This window comes from Hevea brasiliensis, chromosome 5 (assembly GCF_030052815.1).
Source record: "Hevea brasiliensis isolate MT/VB/25A 57/8 chromosome 5, ASM3005281v1, whole genome shotgun sequence".
In the NCBI taxonomy this organism is placed as follows: Eukaryota; Viridiplantae; Streptophyta; class Magnoliopsida; order Malpighiales; family Euphorbiaceae; genus Hevea; species Hevea brasiliensis.
In genome coordinates, this window is record NC_079497.1 from 105259348 (window position 1) to 105277028 (window position 17681).

The 17681-nt window shown below is 32.4% G+C and overlaps 1 protein-coding gene across 2 annotated transcripts; it reads left to right on the forward strand.

Annotated features, from left to right (window-relative positions):
* Positions 1–11899: 11899 nt before the first annotated feature.
* Positions 11900–15800, forward strand: LOC110636293 (OVARIAN TUMOR DOMAIN-containing deubiquitinating enzyme 4). 2 transcript variants are annotated; one of them, XM_021785943.2, is made up of 6 exons: positions 11900–12060; positions 13594–14198; positions 14321–14442; positions 14796–14836; positions 15127–15225; positions 15390–15800. In XM_021785943.2, the coding sequence occupies exons 2-6, from the start codon at positions 13676–13678 to the stop codon at positions 15559–15561; spliced, it is 957 nt and encodes a 318-aa protein (XP_021641635.2). In that variant the 5' UTR covers positions 11900–12060; positions 13594–13675; the 3' UTR covers positions 15562–15800. The 2 variants fall into 2 exon arrangements, with proteins under 2 accessions (XP_021641635.2, XP_021641637.2); XM_021785945.2 differs by lacking the exon at positions 11900–12060 and adding an exon at positions 12091–12246.
* The last annotated feature ends 1881 nt before the right edge of the window (positions 15801–17681 follow it).

The window sequence follows — 17681 nt, forward strand, 5'->3', positions numbered from 1 at the left end:
GCATGACTTTGGCTAGGTTTTCTGACTTATGCCAGAGTTTCTCCTAGACTTTTTTTTTGTTTTTAAGTTCACCGAGATGCCTATGTCGATTAGCACCTATCGTACTGTGTACTTGTTCATCTGCACAGACACAACCAAAGGGTTAGAATGTGGTTATTTTCCCTATTGTCATTAAGATTGATGGTGATTATCTCCTTGCTTAATTCATTTTTGTCGACCAAAAAGATTGTCCAGCCTCTTGTATTGCTCAACTTGGCTGACCTTTTATTGCCTGTTTTACCTGTGTTTGGTTCACCTGCGATTACATTGATTACCTTGATCAGAGTCTCATCTTTTTCTATGATGATATCCTTGCTTCTGGAGGTGGACGCTTTTCTTTCATCCTGACTTTCTCTTGTAAATCTCCTAAGCCAATCGTCTCTAATTAATCATTCTATCTCATCTTTAAGTTGTCTGCATTTATTGGCATGATCTTCATGAAACTTACAGAACTTACTCTTGTCTCTCTTCCCTGATGTATTAGGATTGAGCTTCTTTGGCCATTTGACCTACTCGTCGTTCTTCTGTATCCACATCAGAACTTTCGATCTTGCTTTATTCAATGGTTTCTATTTATGGTACCTCTCTTTACTTTGCTTGGGATTTCTATTTGAGCTATACATCCTTTGATCCGAGCAATAATTTTTCCTGTTTTGTCTTCTATCATTATTTTTCCTAGATTTACTTTCTTCTCTTAAAGCCTAACGCTCATCATCCAACCTGATGTATTTTTTAGCCCTCTCCATTAGTCAATAGTAGTCCATTGCCAAGTTTTTTTTTTTACTTTTTTATTATAGAGTCAGAGAACTTAACATTTATCACCCCCTTTTTCAAAGCTTCACATGCAGTCTTGTGGTTCAAATTTTCAACTTGTATTACCTCAGCATTGAACCGAGCAATATACTCCCTGAAGGACTCTCCCTCCAACTATTTTATTTTCTAAAGATTCAAAGATAGCTTTTTCGGCGGGATGCAGGAAATGAGTTTATTCTTGGACTCAGTGATGAATTGATGAAAATTTTAAATCCATTTGAGTCTGAGGCGCTGATACCATTTCTGGGCTAGCCTAGTCAGTGTCATTAGAAATACCGAGCACAGGTGATAATTGTTCACATTTTATAGCATCATTGTTATTCAGAAATTTGCACGTGACTTCTCGGGTCTGTTGTTCCAACATATTTGTCCAGTGCAGATAATTTGAATTTTGATGGGAATTGTTTGGCCATGATCGGTTCAGACAGTGGAGACTTATCTCTAATATAAAAATTTTCTTCTTTTGCCTATTTCTGGTACCTCTACACTAGTTTCACCAATCCCTAATTTACCTTTAGCCGAGGCAACTCATCTGGCTGCTCCTCTTGCTTGCTCGCTATGATTTGTTTAGTTTTTTTCATTGATTTGTTTATTAACTAAGCAATTTCCTGCTTGGTCTATTTGGATCGGGCTGGATCTATTTCTCCAAAAGGTGTCCTTAAGACTAGTCCAGCTTCTGGGGCAGGTGTCCCTGGTGGAGCGCTGGTCCTTGGGATCAATCCCTTGAGGAAAGCAATTTGTGTTTCCATTTTCTGGATGCATTGAAAAACCTATTCTGGCATCATGCCTTAAAATGGCCTCTGTTAATCTGTCATGATAGTGCTGTGTAATGGATTCTGACCGCCAGTGGAGATAGTGGGCGTGGTCAAATTCTTGGTTATTGCCACCACCGGTGGTTCCCTTCCTAGTGCGGGAGTGATGGAGATAATGTTTTTGTTAGGAGTCCTCAGATCTACAACCATTGAAATAGCAAAAATAACAAAAGATAAAAATTAGTTAGGATTGGAGATCAAAACTCACTGGTGCACAGAAAATAAAAACAGAGAAAAAATGATTTTAGATGTGGGTTGTCAGTCGGTAATCTGAGCTCCCCATAAACGGCACCACTGATGCTGTCGTGAGCTTCAAGTGTCCAGTCCTAATGCCACGTAGATCTATAATAAAGAAAATACAAGGTCAGTGGCTTCTTAGCAAGCCACTCTGATGCTCAAGTAAGAGAATTGGATGTCAAAGAATGAAGAAGAACCATAATTGGTTTGAGAATGATGAGTATGCATACCTTGTTTTTGGTCTTTCTCTGATATTTATAGGCTCTTAGAGAAAATAGTAGTTGCTTTGATTGCGAAGGTAATCTTGCCATCTCGAGATTACCTCCTAAAAATTCGGCTTTCCTATCTCTATTGGTGCTTTTGCTCGGTATAGGCTTTGCTCAACTTATTGGGCGGGCGACGTCATTCTTATCCGACCTAGGCTTAGACCAGTTTATGAAGATGGTTCGAAATTGCTAGGCTTTTAACTCATTCTTGACTTTCTAGATGAGTGTTTGTTATTTTGATTGCCACCTTGGATTCTTTTAACTTTTTTGACTTTATTTTGCTCAGCTAGCATCAGTTACTCTTGTTTGTACTTGAATAACAATGTGATCCCTTACCTATTTTTGGTTTAAACAATGTCCTTTTGCTTATTAATCTGCCTTCTCTGCATGTTAGTGCTTTTGTTGTGGTAGTTTATGGATTTTGTTATACTACCTGAGGGCAGTAAGGTGTTCTTAAAATAATCTCATAAACTTAAAAGTAAAGTGGTTATTCCTTATTATCTCATTGTTCTTCAACTCAGCATGGGACACACATGGAGAAAGATCGATATAGATTTAGATGATGACTTGTCAGGGTTATTAGGTGAATGGATAGCAACTTATGGCTTAGAGTATGAAGATTCATAGTTGGTAACCCTATTTGGAAGATTGAGATTTTGCTTTGGAGTTCTGCTTCCTTTTAACTTCTTTTTTTGTCTTTCTTTGTTCAAAATTGTTAAGGTGCGGTTAGTAAGGACTTTTTACGCACTGTGAAAATGTTTATTTAGAATTATAGTTTTATTGGAGCCTAGGATTAGTGGAATTCCGGTAAGCAATATAATTATGAAAATTGGTCTTCCCTTTTTCTCATAAGGTTGAGTCTACAAGATTCTCAAATGATATTTGGGTATTGTGGCAAAATAGGTGGTTTATGGTTTTTATTGAGAATCATAAATAGTCCATTCATATATGTGTGTCTTTAATTTGAGTAAGATGTTAATGAAATTCACTGCAGTATATGGTCATCCTATTCTAAGCAAATGAACATCTTTACTGAGGAGAGGTTTTTATAATACGTATATTGAAGACTTAATGTTGTGGGTGCTTGTAGGGGATTTTAATGCCATCATTCTTTTATGAGGAAAGGAGGTTCATAAAATAGAACTAGTGTTTGCAAATATTTTCAATCATTGATTTAATCTTCTAATCTCAACGATTTGGACTTCAAAGGTCCTAATTTTATGTGGCGTAGAGGTGGCTTACAAGAGTAGTTAGAAAGAGATCTAAATAACACAACTTGGCATTTGAATTTCTCTAAAGCTTTGGTTATGCACCTGGCTAAGGTGAACTTTGATTATAGGCCCTTACTATTGTAGTTTTAGAATGTTGCGAGTATAGATACTCATGCTCATCCTTTCTGCTTCCTAGAAACCTAGCTAGTTCATGGTGATTTCAAGCATTTTGTGCAACGGTCTTGGATGACTAGTACTTCTTTTATGAATATGAATTCCTTTGGTCCTTTGGAGGGATATTCTACAACCAAAGGAATGTGGTGGTTTGGGTTTGTGAAATATGAATCATTGACCATGCCTTTCGAGTATTTTATCAAAACAAGACAATTGAAAAAAGTATTTACCAAAATGGGATAATTTAAAAACTATTTATCAAAAAGTGACGTGAATTTTGCTTACTAGGAGGAGAGAGGTAAATTTGCATGAATATGCAAACTCATTTGAAAAGAGTCATATACTTAGACTATATTTTAAGTAGAGTCTGCCTACTTTTATAGCCATTTTTTGACTTTTCTTCTCATGAATTTTATTTTTATAAATTTTTACATTTACTCCCTACATTAAAATGAGTCTGCTTACCTCTCTCTTCCCAATTAACAAAATTTACCTCACTTTAGTAAATAGTTTTAGAGTTACCCATTTTGACAAATACATTTTTCAATTGACTTGTTTTGGTAAAATGCCATGCTTTTCTCTTAAAAGGGAAGCTCTATTGATTCAAGTTTTACAGTAATAAAGCAAACTTGGTGATGAGTCAGTGTCGCATTAACTATGTAGTAGTCGAGCTCCAACCACTAGAGGAATTGTCTGCTTTGGCCATAAGTCCTCACGGTTTTGTCCCATAGGTGGAATGAAAAACTTCCTAAGAGGTCACCCATCCTAGGATTTCTCTCAAGCGAACACGCTTAACCCTGGAGTTCTTCCAATTCTCCAGGTCATTCCACCAAAAGGCGCCTCTAATGATTAGTTCCCCCATTTTATATATCATTACTTTTTGAACCCAAGACCATCTCTGTGCTTTTCCGATGTGGGATTTGCCTAAGGGACCTTTCTCCTCCCCTTTCAGGACTTAGCGTCCTCGCTGAGGTTTGCCCCACCATTGCCCAAAAGAACACTTGAGCGGCTCTAATACCAATTGTAACGGTCGGGCTCCAACCACTAAAAGAATTGTCCGCTTTGGCCATAAATCCTCACGGTTTTGTCCCATAGGTAGCACTAATGCACTGGATCCCATCAAAACTCTGAAGTTAAACGTGCTTGGGTGATAGCAGTATTAAGATGGGTGACCTAAAGGTCCCTTAAGCAAATCCCACATCAGCAAAGCACGGAGATGGTCTTGGGTTCAAAAAGTAATGATATATAAAATGGTGGAACTAATCACTAGAGGCGCCTTTTAGTAGAATGGCCTGGAGAGTTGGAAGAACTTCAGGGTTAAGCGTGCTCGCTTGAAAGAAATCCTAGGATGGGTAACCTCTTGGGAAGTTCTCCATTCCACCTATGAGACAAAACTTTGAGGCTTATGGCCAAAGCGGACAATTCCTCTAGTGGCTGGAGCCCGATCGTTACAATTGGTATCAGAGCTGCTCACGTGTCCTCTTGGGTGATGGTGGGGTAAACCTCAGCGAGGACGCTAAGTCCCGAAAGAGGGGGAGAAAGGTCCCTTAGGCAAATCCCACATCGGTAAAGCACGGAGATAGTCTTGAGTTCAAAAAGTAATGATATATAAAATGGTGAAAATAATCACTAGAGGTGCCTTTTGGTGGAATAGCCTGAAGAGTTAGAAGAACTCCAGGGTTAAGTGTGCTCACTTGAGAGAGATCCTAGGATGGGTGACTTTCTGGGAAATTCTCCATTCCACCTATGGGACAAAACCGTGAGGCTTATGGCCAAAGCAGACAATTCCTCTAGTGGTTAGAGCCCGACCATTACAAACTAAGTAATGAGAAAGAATCCTTAGCTTAGAGGGGCATTCATAGAGTGTGGAATTTTTAGTGAAGGGGTCTAGTGTGATCGATTAGCAATGGAGGTCGAGCTAGATATTAGATGGATGTTTGGGTGTCTGGAGAGGACATTTTAAATGCCACTCATGCACATTTTTTAGTTTATAAAGTTATATCATGATTTTTTGGTATAAATTATAAATATTTTATGACTATGTTATTAATTGAATGTTTTTTTTATAATAATAATAATAATAATATAAAAATAATAATTATTTGTTTTAACAAAATATAAAATCTTTATCATTGAATAACCTACTCCACAACTAGTCACATCATTTGACATAAACTTGAGACTGAACAAATATTTGGACGTTAAAAGGCGGAGAACAGAGAGCAATACATAAATTCCTCAAATAAATTGGCAAAACATAGGCATAAAGTAGAGGGGGAAAGGCAAAATCATTTATTAGAAAATCGGACCACAAAAGATTTTCCCCAAACCCCAAAATCCCCATGATGAAGACTAGAAGAGTATCCATTGTGTGAGCAAAGTCAGCGTGCCAAGCACATGATCGCGACCCATTTGTCCATTTGAAGATAATTTTTTATTTCCTAACAAATAATACCCATACATTATTTCTCTTTTAAATTTTAATATGACCCATTTTTCATAGTATTTTTTAAGGGGTTGGAGTTAGGAAATTTGACATTTATGTGTCATTGAAAGATAAAGGCCTATTAAGTAGGGACAAGTGTCTAATAAATAGTTGAGGGTCCACTAAAAGAGGTCATTTTCCAACCTTCTCAAGTTGGGCAATAGACAGTGTGCGTGTATGGTTTATATGCAAATAAGAAACTTGTTAAAATTATTATGATTTTAACAAGCATTTATTTTCGTCACTGAGCCGTATTCGTGTGTGTCTATCTCTAGACAAGAAAAAGGCGTGATGTTGAGTGAAAATAAAAAGCGAGGTTGAGTGTCTCGATGTAGCCTTAATTGAGGTTCGCAAGTGGGTCAGGCATGCCTAGAGGCTGGTCCTTCGAGATCTCACATCAGTTATAAATAGCGTGCGTGTGTGGCTTATATAGAAACAAAAACCTTGTTAAAATTGTCATGATTTTAAAAAGTATCCATTTCTGTCACTAAACCATATGTGTGTCTATCTCTAAAAAAAAAAAAAAGTTTGGTAATGGTAGTGAACTACACTTTCTAGAACCAGAAGGTGATATGGAAGCAAGCAGAGGCAGATAAATTAGCTGCCCATAAATGGTCATTTTGTGTGGCAAATGGATAGTTATCTCATCATTTTTCTTAAAAGAGGTGTATATCGCGATTACTGGACTAATTAGCACCTAACCTCTTAGAATAGCTTGAAATTTTCAAAATGCACAGTAAAACATGGCATTTCCCAAACTTGAACTTGAAATATTATCATTTCAAGACCTCAGTGTGTTAACCATTCAACTAGCATCTCATCAAATGCTACCAATGAATTCTTCTTGCATTATTTTTCAAAGCCAAACATGGCTTGAAAAAGTGTGTGAAATTGTGAAGCTATCCATAGGTTATTGTTCAATGAAAATTTTTCTTTCAAAAGAAAATATTTTAACTTTATTGATTAGGTTTGTATTGGAGTTCAAATTTGATATTTCATAATCTTGAAGATGAATGTAATATTAACTAGTCAGATTTTATAGATAAATATGTCCTGATTTTAAAATCTAATCAAAACTGATTACAATTCTCTATAATGGTCAGTGAATGAATAGTTTAGTAATTGAATATCTAAATTTTCTTAACAGAATATTTAGTTCATAATATAAGAAAAGAATATAAAGATTCAAATCTTCATTTTTCTTTTTAAATAATTTTATATATAAAGTATTACGATTTCTTCTTTTTTTTCTTAAAGGAAAGGATATAAAAGGACAGAAAATGAGCTTAACAAGCAAAACACATTTCATTTTGAAGAATCAAGATGCAGAAGGAACAAGTCTGATGATTATGAAGCATCAAAGCATTGAATATTAACGAAAGCTTATGTACTAGGTGATAGCAACAACAATATATGTATATGATTTAAAATATCATTTAGAAATATGCACGTGTCGAATTCCCATATCAGAAAAAAATGGGATAAGTGATAACAACAATAATAATATATGTATATAATGTATATTCTCATTGCTTTTTTTTGAATTAGATGTAGTGTCAAATTCATCGATATCATCTTTCACGAGAAGTATTAAAAAAGGATTCTCCCCCCAGTGCCTTTAGCTTACTCCATCTCTAACATATTAGAATGTTAGTTCTCTTCAATCTCTATGAATAAGGATTAGGAATATATCTTAGTTGGAAAATAGCTAATATACAGCATCTAAATTTGAGAATCTGAGAAAGAAACGAAGCTACATATGAAAAAAAGAATATACTAAGTCTTGATCAACTAATGTCTCATATGAAAAACAACATTATCAAAAGAGAAATTATTATACTTTCACACATGAAAGAAGCAATTTCTTGGAGAGAAGCTAAAATTGAAATTTTTTTCTTGCGGACAACATTTGAGAATGATTAAGTAGTGTGACATTAGATGAGAAGCCCACACCGTGACATGGGAGTCTGGGGCAATGTCAATCGCTAGAGGGGGGCTCAGGACGAGTTTCCCAAACAGTAAAAGACAGTATATAATAAAGTGGGCTCCACCTCTTATCATTTCTCCAGTTTCCCAAAATGCCCTCGAGACTAAATTATATGCGGGAATGGTAACCAAGCGAGGATCGCTTCCCATCCTCAACTTAACGGAAATTTCTTGGCCAAAGAGCGAGGCAAGGCAGGATATGGAATATCAGGATCCTCAAAAATTTCTTCTTCGCCATTGATAGCGACCCAAACAAGGATAAAAGGAACCACTTGTTGTAGCGAAAAGCAGAGCTGGATGATGTTGGGTCCACATGGGGAAATGCAGAAGACAAGTGCAGTCAAATCTATGGCCCGAAAATGACTCAACATTGCCACTAAAGGCCACAGGCCGATTGGTTCTTGACGTAATACATCAAGTGGTTAAAAATTTCCCATCATCATCAGGACTTTGGACCCCCACCTCAGAAATCTGAAATCAGTGGGCCCCATGAGCTTTTATGATGTTCTCATTTAAGGCCCAAAAAGGCAAAGCTGTTGTCAAGCCGCCTACAGTATGTCGGGTCTGCCCAGCTGTCGGGCATGTACGACATTTGTAGCATTGGGAGATAAAGTGGGTGCAGTTTTTTTATAGCCTCTTCATTTTCCGGCCCAACTGTAATTTTAGGAACTTGTCAAACATTTTTGCTTTTTAGTTTTACCAAGCTCTCACTCTGTCTTCGTTGGCTTGTGAGTATGGCCTGGCTAGATCAGGCCCATGAAATTCGATCCACATCACCCAATTGGGCCATGATCAATCCTGGTATATACCGGAAACAATTGCCTGATAACTGGAGCTGCACCCCAGAGTTGTTGAACCCGAGCTTGAATTTGAGCTTGTTCAGCAAACAAGAGTTAGAGGGTGCTACTCTGAAGACTGACCCGTATGTTCAAGTGCAAGCAGGTAGGGAAAAGAAAGGAAATGAAGATAACAATGGAAAAGAAAATCAAGTATATACCAAGCTTGATCAGCTTAAATTTCTTCTCAGAATTAAGATTTCTGAAAACTTCAGTGACAATAAGATGCTTTTGTTGCATAAACCTGAATTTTGAAATAGAACATATAGATTGCAGATACAATCAGGCAAGTTTAGAAAGCTTAAACAAAACACTACCATATTCACGGTGGACTTTTATAATTATTTCTTGGCTTATTGGCCAAATAAATATAAACCTCTACGTTTGTACTCTATACTCTGTAGTTTACGTGTTTTATTAAAAGAGACTTAATGTTTTTTTTTTTTTTGGCATATAAGGGCTTAAGGTTTAATCCCGTTAGCACTTAAGGAATAAAGTGACTAACAGTGTTAGATTTTTAACTAATATGATAGGTATGCGCTGATGCGTGGCACTGACGTGATATGCTATCAATGCCACATCGCAATGCCACGTTAGCGATAAGTTAGTGCCACGTCAATGATAATAATAATAATAATAATAATATTATTATTATTATTATTATTATTATTATTATTTTTTTTTTTTTTTTTTGAGACCTAAGTGCAAAATATTAAAAATATATGACTCTTAAGTGCCAAAAAATAGAAAGCTCGGGCCTTAAATGTTAAAAGTTTAAAAATACATGATACTTAAATGTATTTTACTTTTAATTTATAAATAAGTATTTATATTTTGGTAAATAAGTACATAAATATTATAATTATTATAATCTATTTGTTCTTGTCTCTCCCTCTCACTCTGTTTCTCTCTGTTCATGTCTTTCATCATTTCTCTTACTATTTGGGTCTCTCTCCCTTTATCCATTTCTTTCTTTCTCTCTCTTTCTATATGGGTCTCTCTCCATCCCTCTCTCCCTCCCTCCATTTCTGTCTCCCTCTATCTATCTCTTTCACCCTTTCTCTCTTACTATTTTGGTTTCTCTCCATCTTTGTCTCCCTTGAGATAGAGGTAAATGAATTAGAAATAATTATGATATTTAAAGATTGATTTGTAAATCAAAGCGTAAAGTATACTTAAGTATCATATAATTTTGACCTTTAGCATTCAGGGTTCGAGCTTTTCTTTTTTTGGCACTTAAGGGACATGTTATTTTAGCTTTTAACACTTAAAAGGACATGTTTTTTTAACCTTTCGTACTTAGGTCCCAAAATAAATAATAATAATAATAAAATTGCTGACGTGGCGCTGACTTATTGCTGACGTGGCATTGATGGCATGTCACATCAATGTCACGTTTTGCCACCTCATCGCATGTCAGCACATACTTGCTATATCAGCAAAAATCTAACACCGTTAGTTATTTTATCCCTTAAGTGCTAATAGTGTCAAGCCATGGGCTTTCTGTGCAAAAAAGAAAATCTCAAGCCTCTTTTAATAAAATGCGTAAACTACATGATACTTAAGTGTATTTTTTTCTTTTAATTAATATATGTTAATACATTGTAAGTTACCTTATAATAATAACTATTTATTAATAAGGCAATTATTAAATAATTTATAATTTATATATAATAGAAAAGTTACGTAATAACACTATAAAAGAAAATATCATGGGAATTGCCGTGCTAATGCACATGACTATTAAGAAATTTAATTTATATATATATATATATTTATTTATTTTTAATATATAAAAATAATGTAATATTTAAATGTTTTATTAATTATTTTAAATTTTATTTTTATTATTTTTACTTCTCAAACTTTTTAATAAAAATTTCATTATAGAAATAATTAAAATCTATCTATATATAATATAAATATAAATATATGTAATTAATATATATATAAGTTATCTTATAATAATTACTACTTATTGGAGTATTAATAGAGTAACTATTAAATAATTTATAATTTACATATAATGGATAATACCACATATTAACCACATTGTAATATTATAAAAGAAAATATTACATATTCTCTTAGGAGTACCTCTATATATATATATATATATATATATATATATATATATATATATATATATATATATATATATATATATATATATTCATGTTGTATTTAATAGCTATTTAAATATAACAAAATTTTACTATTTATCTTATGAGATTTTTAAAAATTGATTTTTTTTCTTGTAAAATAATTAATTATGAAAATTTTATTAACTTAAAGAAAAATAAAATTTTTTTATATAAAAAAACAGATAATATTTTTTAAAACTCTAATAAATGAATTATATATGTCACAAAAACATGTTACTCATTCTATGAAATACTAAAATAATTAAAATAATATTAATATTACATATATTCATACACTTCATATAAAAAAAATCATTTTTTGAAATTAATGCTATAATGAATGTGTAACTCGTTGTTATAATTTTTTTTAATAAAATTTGATAGATATAATATATTTATTAAATTTTCTAAAAAATATTATATGTTATTTTACATGAGCAAACTTTCCTTTTTTTTTTCTTTTAAGTTAATAAAATTTTAGTATTTAATTAATTTACGGAACAATTGATAAAAATTTCATGAGATCAATTATAAAATTTTCTAAAATTATTTTATTTTTTATAATAAAATAATTTTATTTTATAATAAAATCAAATAATTATAGGATATATTTGATATTAATAATTATTTATTAATAAAATAATTTTATTAATAAATATTCATTAATTGATTTGATTATAAAGAAGAGAAAGGAAAAGAAGTAAATAGTAATTTTATTTTTTTAAAAGGGTGGGTAAAAATATAATTTCATTATTTATTTTTAATATAAAAATTTAAAAATTTTTGGAAAATAAAATTAAAATTCGAAAATCTTTTAATAACAAATTAAAAGCGAGGAAAAAAAATAAAATAATCTCAAAATTGATGGAGTTGCATAAAAATGATCCACGAACCAGGTATGCTGCAAGCTGAAGCTCCAAGTTCACCGGCAGAGATCAAAAAGCAACTGAAAAGTGCTGTGCTTATTTAACAATCTAAACCAAAATGGAAAACATTGAATCTCATTTTCCGTGGCTTCTCTGATAAAGTTAATTATTTTTTTGGGGGGCCAAAGCAGGTATAATTCTTTGCTTAAGAGGCCCTTCTTTTCTCTCCATTTCTAGATTCTACGCGTAGCAGCCTTTTTGTTTCTTGATTTCACGTGCTTGTCTTTCTGGGTTCCTAAAATTATTTGAAATTGTTCTTAAATAAAACCAAAAGTGTTTCTTCTTCTTCTTGTGTTGTTTTGTTGCCAATTCTAGAGGTTCTCTGCCTTTATCCTTTACATTTCTATATTAACTTCTTCAATCTTGCTAACTTTCTTTTCATGTACATTTGTAGTTATATTGCTTTTAGATGGCAATTGAATTTCGGGAAACTTGCATATATGTATTCTTGATTCTTTTTCTTTGTAATGTGGTCAACTGGTCATTAGGTTGCTGTATACATGATTGAAAATCCAGTTAGCATCTCTCTTTTCCTTTTTCTTGAAGTTTTCCTTTTTTTCTGTGTGGTAGTTTTATCTGTTATGTTAGCCAAATCATTTATTGACATTGAAATCTTAGATCCTGAAATTTGAGGAAAAGAGTTGTGATGAATTTTGATGCATTTGTTGAAGACAACTAGAGATTTGATGACTCTTTTTGATATTTTAATTATGATGAAGATTTTGTATGGCACTGTTCTCCACTTTCTGCTGTGAATTCTTATTATCATTTATCATTCTTCTTGATACAAGAATTTTTGAAACATGAATGATAGCTTGCTTATTGTCAAGGAAGTGTATATTATGATAAATTCATGAATCGTCAAAAGGCATTGACAATTGTATCAAAGATCATAATAGAATCTCATAGATAAAAATCCAAATTGTTCTGATGCCAGAGCATGCTAGGATTTTTGGTTTGAATTATATAGGTGTCATTAAGATTCTTTGTTATACTTATTTTTTGTGTAGCATTTATTACTTGAAAATGCAAGGATGATTCAAGTTTAGGAATGCTAATGGTAATTATATGTCGCTGAACAACAGTTTAGAATGCTAATCCTATAATATTATTGGATTAGTATATCATCATTCTTTTATGAAGTTGACTTCCAGGCAGTTTATGATCATAATATCAAATTTTTTTTCTTTGATTTAGAAGAAAGCTGAAGGAATGTGAGAATCACACCTCCCATTTGTTACGTAAGCCTAATAGCTTCTGTGACTAACAATTATGAAGTTCTGTAAGATAGTGAAAACCCCTCTGCTTGGGGATTCAGCAGATTCCTAACCTGGTTGTTAAAATGATAAAACTGGTTTTCTAATTTGACTTGACTCTGAGAAAGTATGATTATTGTGAGATTTGTGTTAAAGAACAAAGATACTGTGACTATGAGTTCTTTGACTAGTTACCTCGTGCTTTGAATTTACTAATCCCTGCTTATATATCCTTCACTGCAATCCAAATGACGTTAACTGTAGGATCTCCTTCCTATTTGATCACTGCCTTGAACTAATATCTTCCTTAGGATCTCCTTATATATATGGTTGTATTTTTTAAGGGCTTTCTACTTAATTTTTTTTTCAAACTTAACTAAAATGTCTCACATTGAGCTTCTGCCTCAGGCTATGCCAGGATGATATAATTTGCTCTCCCATCAGCACAGGTGTAAGAAATGCTGTCTACCTGAGTGAGTGTGTTCAACATATGGGCAGCACTATTTTGAATTTGTTGTCCAGAGGACAATCCAGTTGTTTCAGTTTGTGCCCTGGAAATTCTAGAGAAAATTATGCTCACTTATCTGTCTCAAAGAAATTAACTAGTCCATCTATTAGTAGCTTTCACACATTGCATAGGAGCTGTTTTAGGCCAGGCTCATCCAAGCAGAGTGGCAATTGCCAGTCATTTACAGTGAAAGGTTTATTTAATGCTAGAGGTCCTTTGAAGAGACACTTCAATATTTCACTGACATATCAAACTTTCAACTTGAGGTTTTCATTGTCAAAACGAGAAACACACTCCAAAATAAAGGGTAATGTGGGATCTATATCATGGTTGCAAGAATATGCCTCAGCAGGCTTAATTTTTGGTCCCTTGATTTGTTTTTCAAGTTTTGAGTCAACACATGCTGAAGCAGCTGCGGAGAAGAAGGATGAAGAGGATGATTCTGATTTATCATATGTTAAATTCTCGCATGGGAAGAAAGTCTATACTGATTATTCCATTACTGGTGAGCACCAACATGTCCTGATATTTACAGTTAGTTAATGATGCACCTAATATTTACTTGTTTCTGTTCTTGATACTCAATTTTGTTACTTGTTTTCATGTGTCAGTATTTGTCCTTTGCAGGAATACCAGGAGATGGAAGGTGTATGTTCCGCTCTGTGGCCCATGGGGCTTGTTTACGAGCCAGAAAACCAGCCCCAAGTGAAAGTCTTCAGAGAGAATTAGCTGATGACTTGCGGACTAGAGTATCTTACTAATGCCTTTTTCATAATTTTGAATCTGAAATTTGGTTTCTGTGAAAAATATGGTTCATGGCGTGCAACTTGCAAGATTGCCATCCATTGCCTTCTGTTGCGTTTGCTTTTGTATTGTATCATTAATTTTGTGTCTCTCTCTCCCACCACTTCTTTTGGAATGCTTCTTTCAGGTAGAACTTTTAAGCAGTGAAAATGATGACTCTGTATAGACCTAGATTGACTCATATATTACAGGCAGTTGCCTAATGATATGTTCAAATGTAGAAGGCAGGCTCCAGTTGTTTGCATTAATTTTTCATCAAAAGGACTTATGATTATTGTTGGTTTGTTAAATTTGTCAGGTTGCTGATGAGTTTATCAAGAGGAGGCAAGAGACAGAATGGTAAGAAACTTTAGTTGTAGAACCATTTTAGCGGCTCCCCAAACTGTTAACCAATGTGGCAATGTACATCTTACACAATCAATTTAAATAATAATAATAATAATAAAATGAGAATGAAAGAAGACTTTGTATTCATCTAGGCAATTCTTGAATACTGGTTTGATGGTTTCTTGTCAAGCATGTACTCGGAATTTCAAGAACTCATATAATAGTTTTCCAGGACATACACATGGTGGCATATATATACTGTTGAAATTTTACTCATAAATTGTACTTAACCACATTGATAGGTTTGTAGAAGGTGATTTTAACACCTATGTGGCACATATGAGGAAGCCACACATATGGGGGGGTGAACCTGAGTTGTTCATGGCTTCACATGTTCTCAAGTAAAACTCTCTCTCTCTCTCTCTCTCTCTCTCGAAATGTTGCCTGCTAACTGGATACTCTTGGATAAAGAATGTGCATATGCAACAATGTATTTGATTTTCATTCTTAGGGGAAAAAATGTATGGAGGACATTATATTGATAGAAGCCTCCTGATAACTGCAGGATGGCAATCACTGTTTACATGTATGAACAGAAAGATGGTGGCCTTATAACTGTCGCCGAGTATGGTCAAGAATATGGCAATGACAATCCAATTCGAGTTCTGTATCATGGTTTTGGTCATTATGATGCATTACAGATTCCTGGAAGTAAAGGTGGGAAATCAAAACTCTAATTATTTTTTGATTTGAAAGGAGAGTGCTAATATTTGTATCAAGAAACATACTGTGAAAATATTCATATACTGCCTAGGTAGAGGAAACTATCATTGTTAATATTCATATATTGCCTAGGTAGAGGAGCTACCATTTTATGCTGCTTTATATTTTCACCCTGAATGCAGAAGTGTCTGTTTATTATATACAACGATTTTATTATAATCATTTATTGTAGTAAAATTGATATGAGATCCACCATAATGAAATCGTTTCGTTGCTGTCAGACATTGATGTGGTGGGATGTTGCTGCCTCATCCTTGTCTGCACTAGTCACTACCACCAACGGTCCATGACATGAAAAGAGCACATATGGGGAGGGTGAGCTCATGTTACCACCCGTAAAACAAAAGCAACCAAGACCCACTTTCATTGACTTTTGGGTATAGAAGGTTGAGATTTTTAAATGTGGTAAGCGATATTAAGGATTGGTCTTAATGAGAAAAGGACAAAGAAAAACCTAGAAAAATCACATATAAGGATAGAAGTAATTCCCAAGGACAAAGAAGAAGACAATTACGAAGAAAAAAAATATTAAAGTGAGGTGGCTACCGCCAGTGAAAGGCACCGATGGCAGCCTTGAAAAATATATGTATGGAAGAAAATAATTAAATTGAATTTTTATATAATTATATAATTTTTTACTTAAATTTTATTTCTTTAAAATAGATTTTTTTAAATTAAAAAAAATTACTTAATAAAAAAAAAGAAATAGTATAAATGCTGTTACGTTAAATTATAATTTAATTTTTAAAATTTAATAAAATTTATATATTAATTTTTGTATTTTTAAGATTCACTTATTTACTCGATAATATTTTAATAAGCTTATATATTTACCCTTACCTAAATGTATATAGACAGAAAAATGTTCATATTAATTTTTTATTTTTTATTAATTACAAAATAAAATAATATAAAAATAAATTGTTTAATTAAAATTTTTTAATTCAAATATATAATATACCTAGAATATTGATTAAATAAAATGATAATATTATAATTAAAATAATAAATATTATAAAATATAAAGACTATTTTATAATAAAATTTATATTAAAAATTATAATATTATTTTGGTATAATTAATAATAAATTGGACGTATAATTAGACAGAGAAACTAATTTATATTTTTTTATATGTTAAGGGCTAAATAGATGGTTTTAAAATTACATGAATTACTCTATAAATTTTAATAAATTTTAAAGATTAAATTATAATTTATTTTAATTTTTTTTAATGATATATTGATAATTTCCCTTCTTTGCTAATGGAGTTTAAAGCCCCAATGTATTTTTTTTGTCACAAACTTAATTTCAATACCCTACTTGATAAATGCACCAGACCACATTATAGTAATTTAATTTCCCCTTAGAAGAACATAACCATCTCTCTTATATTATGTATGGCTATGAGGTAAAGATGGAAGGGGAAGAGAATGGAACATTTTTAAAGGAGGTAAAGAGAGAGGAGGAGAAATTATTCAAACTTATTCTCCTTGTTTAAATTTTACAATAATTTAATTTAATTAATTTCTTTTTAGTTAATTCTCATGAATGAAATAATTTAATTTTTTTAATTTAAAAAATTTTCATTTTGAAATAAATAGAAATTAACCATGATTTTATGAGAATTTAATTAATTTTTTTTCTTATAAATAATTTATTCCAAAGGAAGTTATTGGGTTTAATAAGTTAGCAATAAATTTAATAAAAAGAAAAGAAAATTTATGTTATGTTTGAATGAGGGAAAGAAAAAAGAAACTATTTCCTTAGAAAATAATATCGACTATCTCACAATTTACGGTTTGCAGACGTGTCAGATATAGAGTATATTATTTAATTTGTGCTTTGATTTCTAGAATCAAACGATTGTAAAAACTAACTCTATTATACGCAGTTTTGTCAATTTCACAAGTAATTAAATGAAAAATGAATTATTTGATTATTTGAACAGTAAATACAAAGTTTTGAAAAAATAAATTTAAATATAATAATTGGAAAATTAAGGACAGATAAAGTAAAGATAAAGACTGTTGGAATTTGATTTTTGTTTGTTAAATTGATATTTATTTAATAA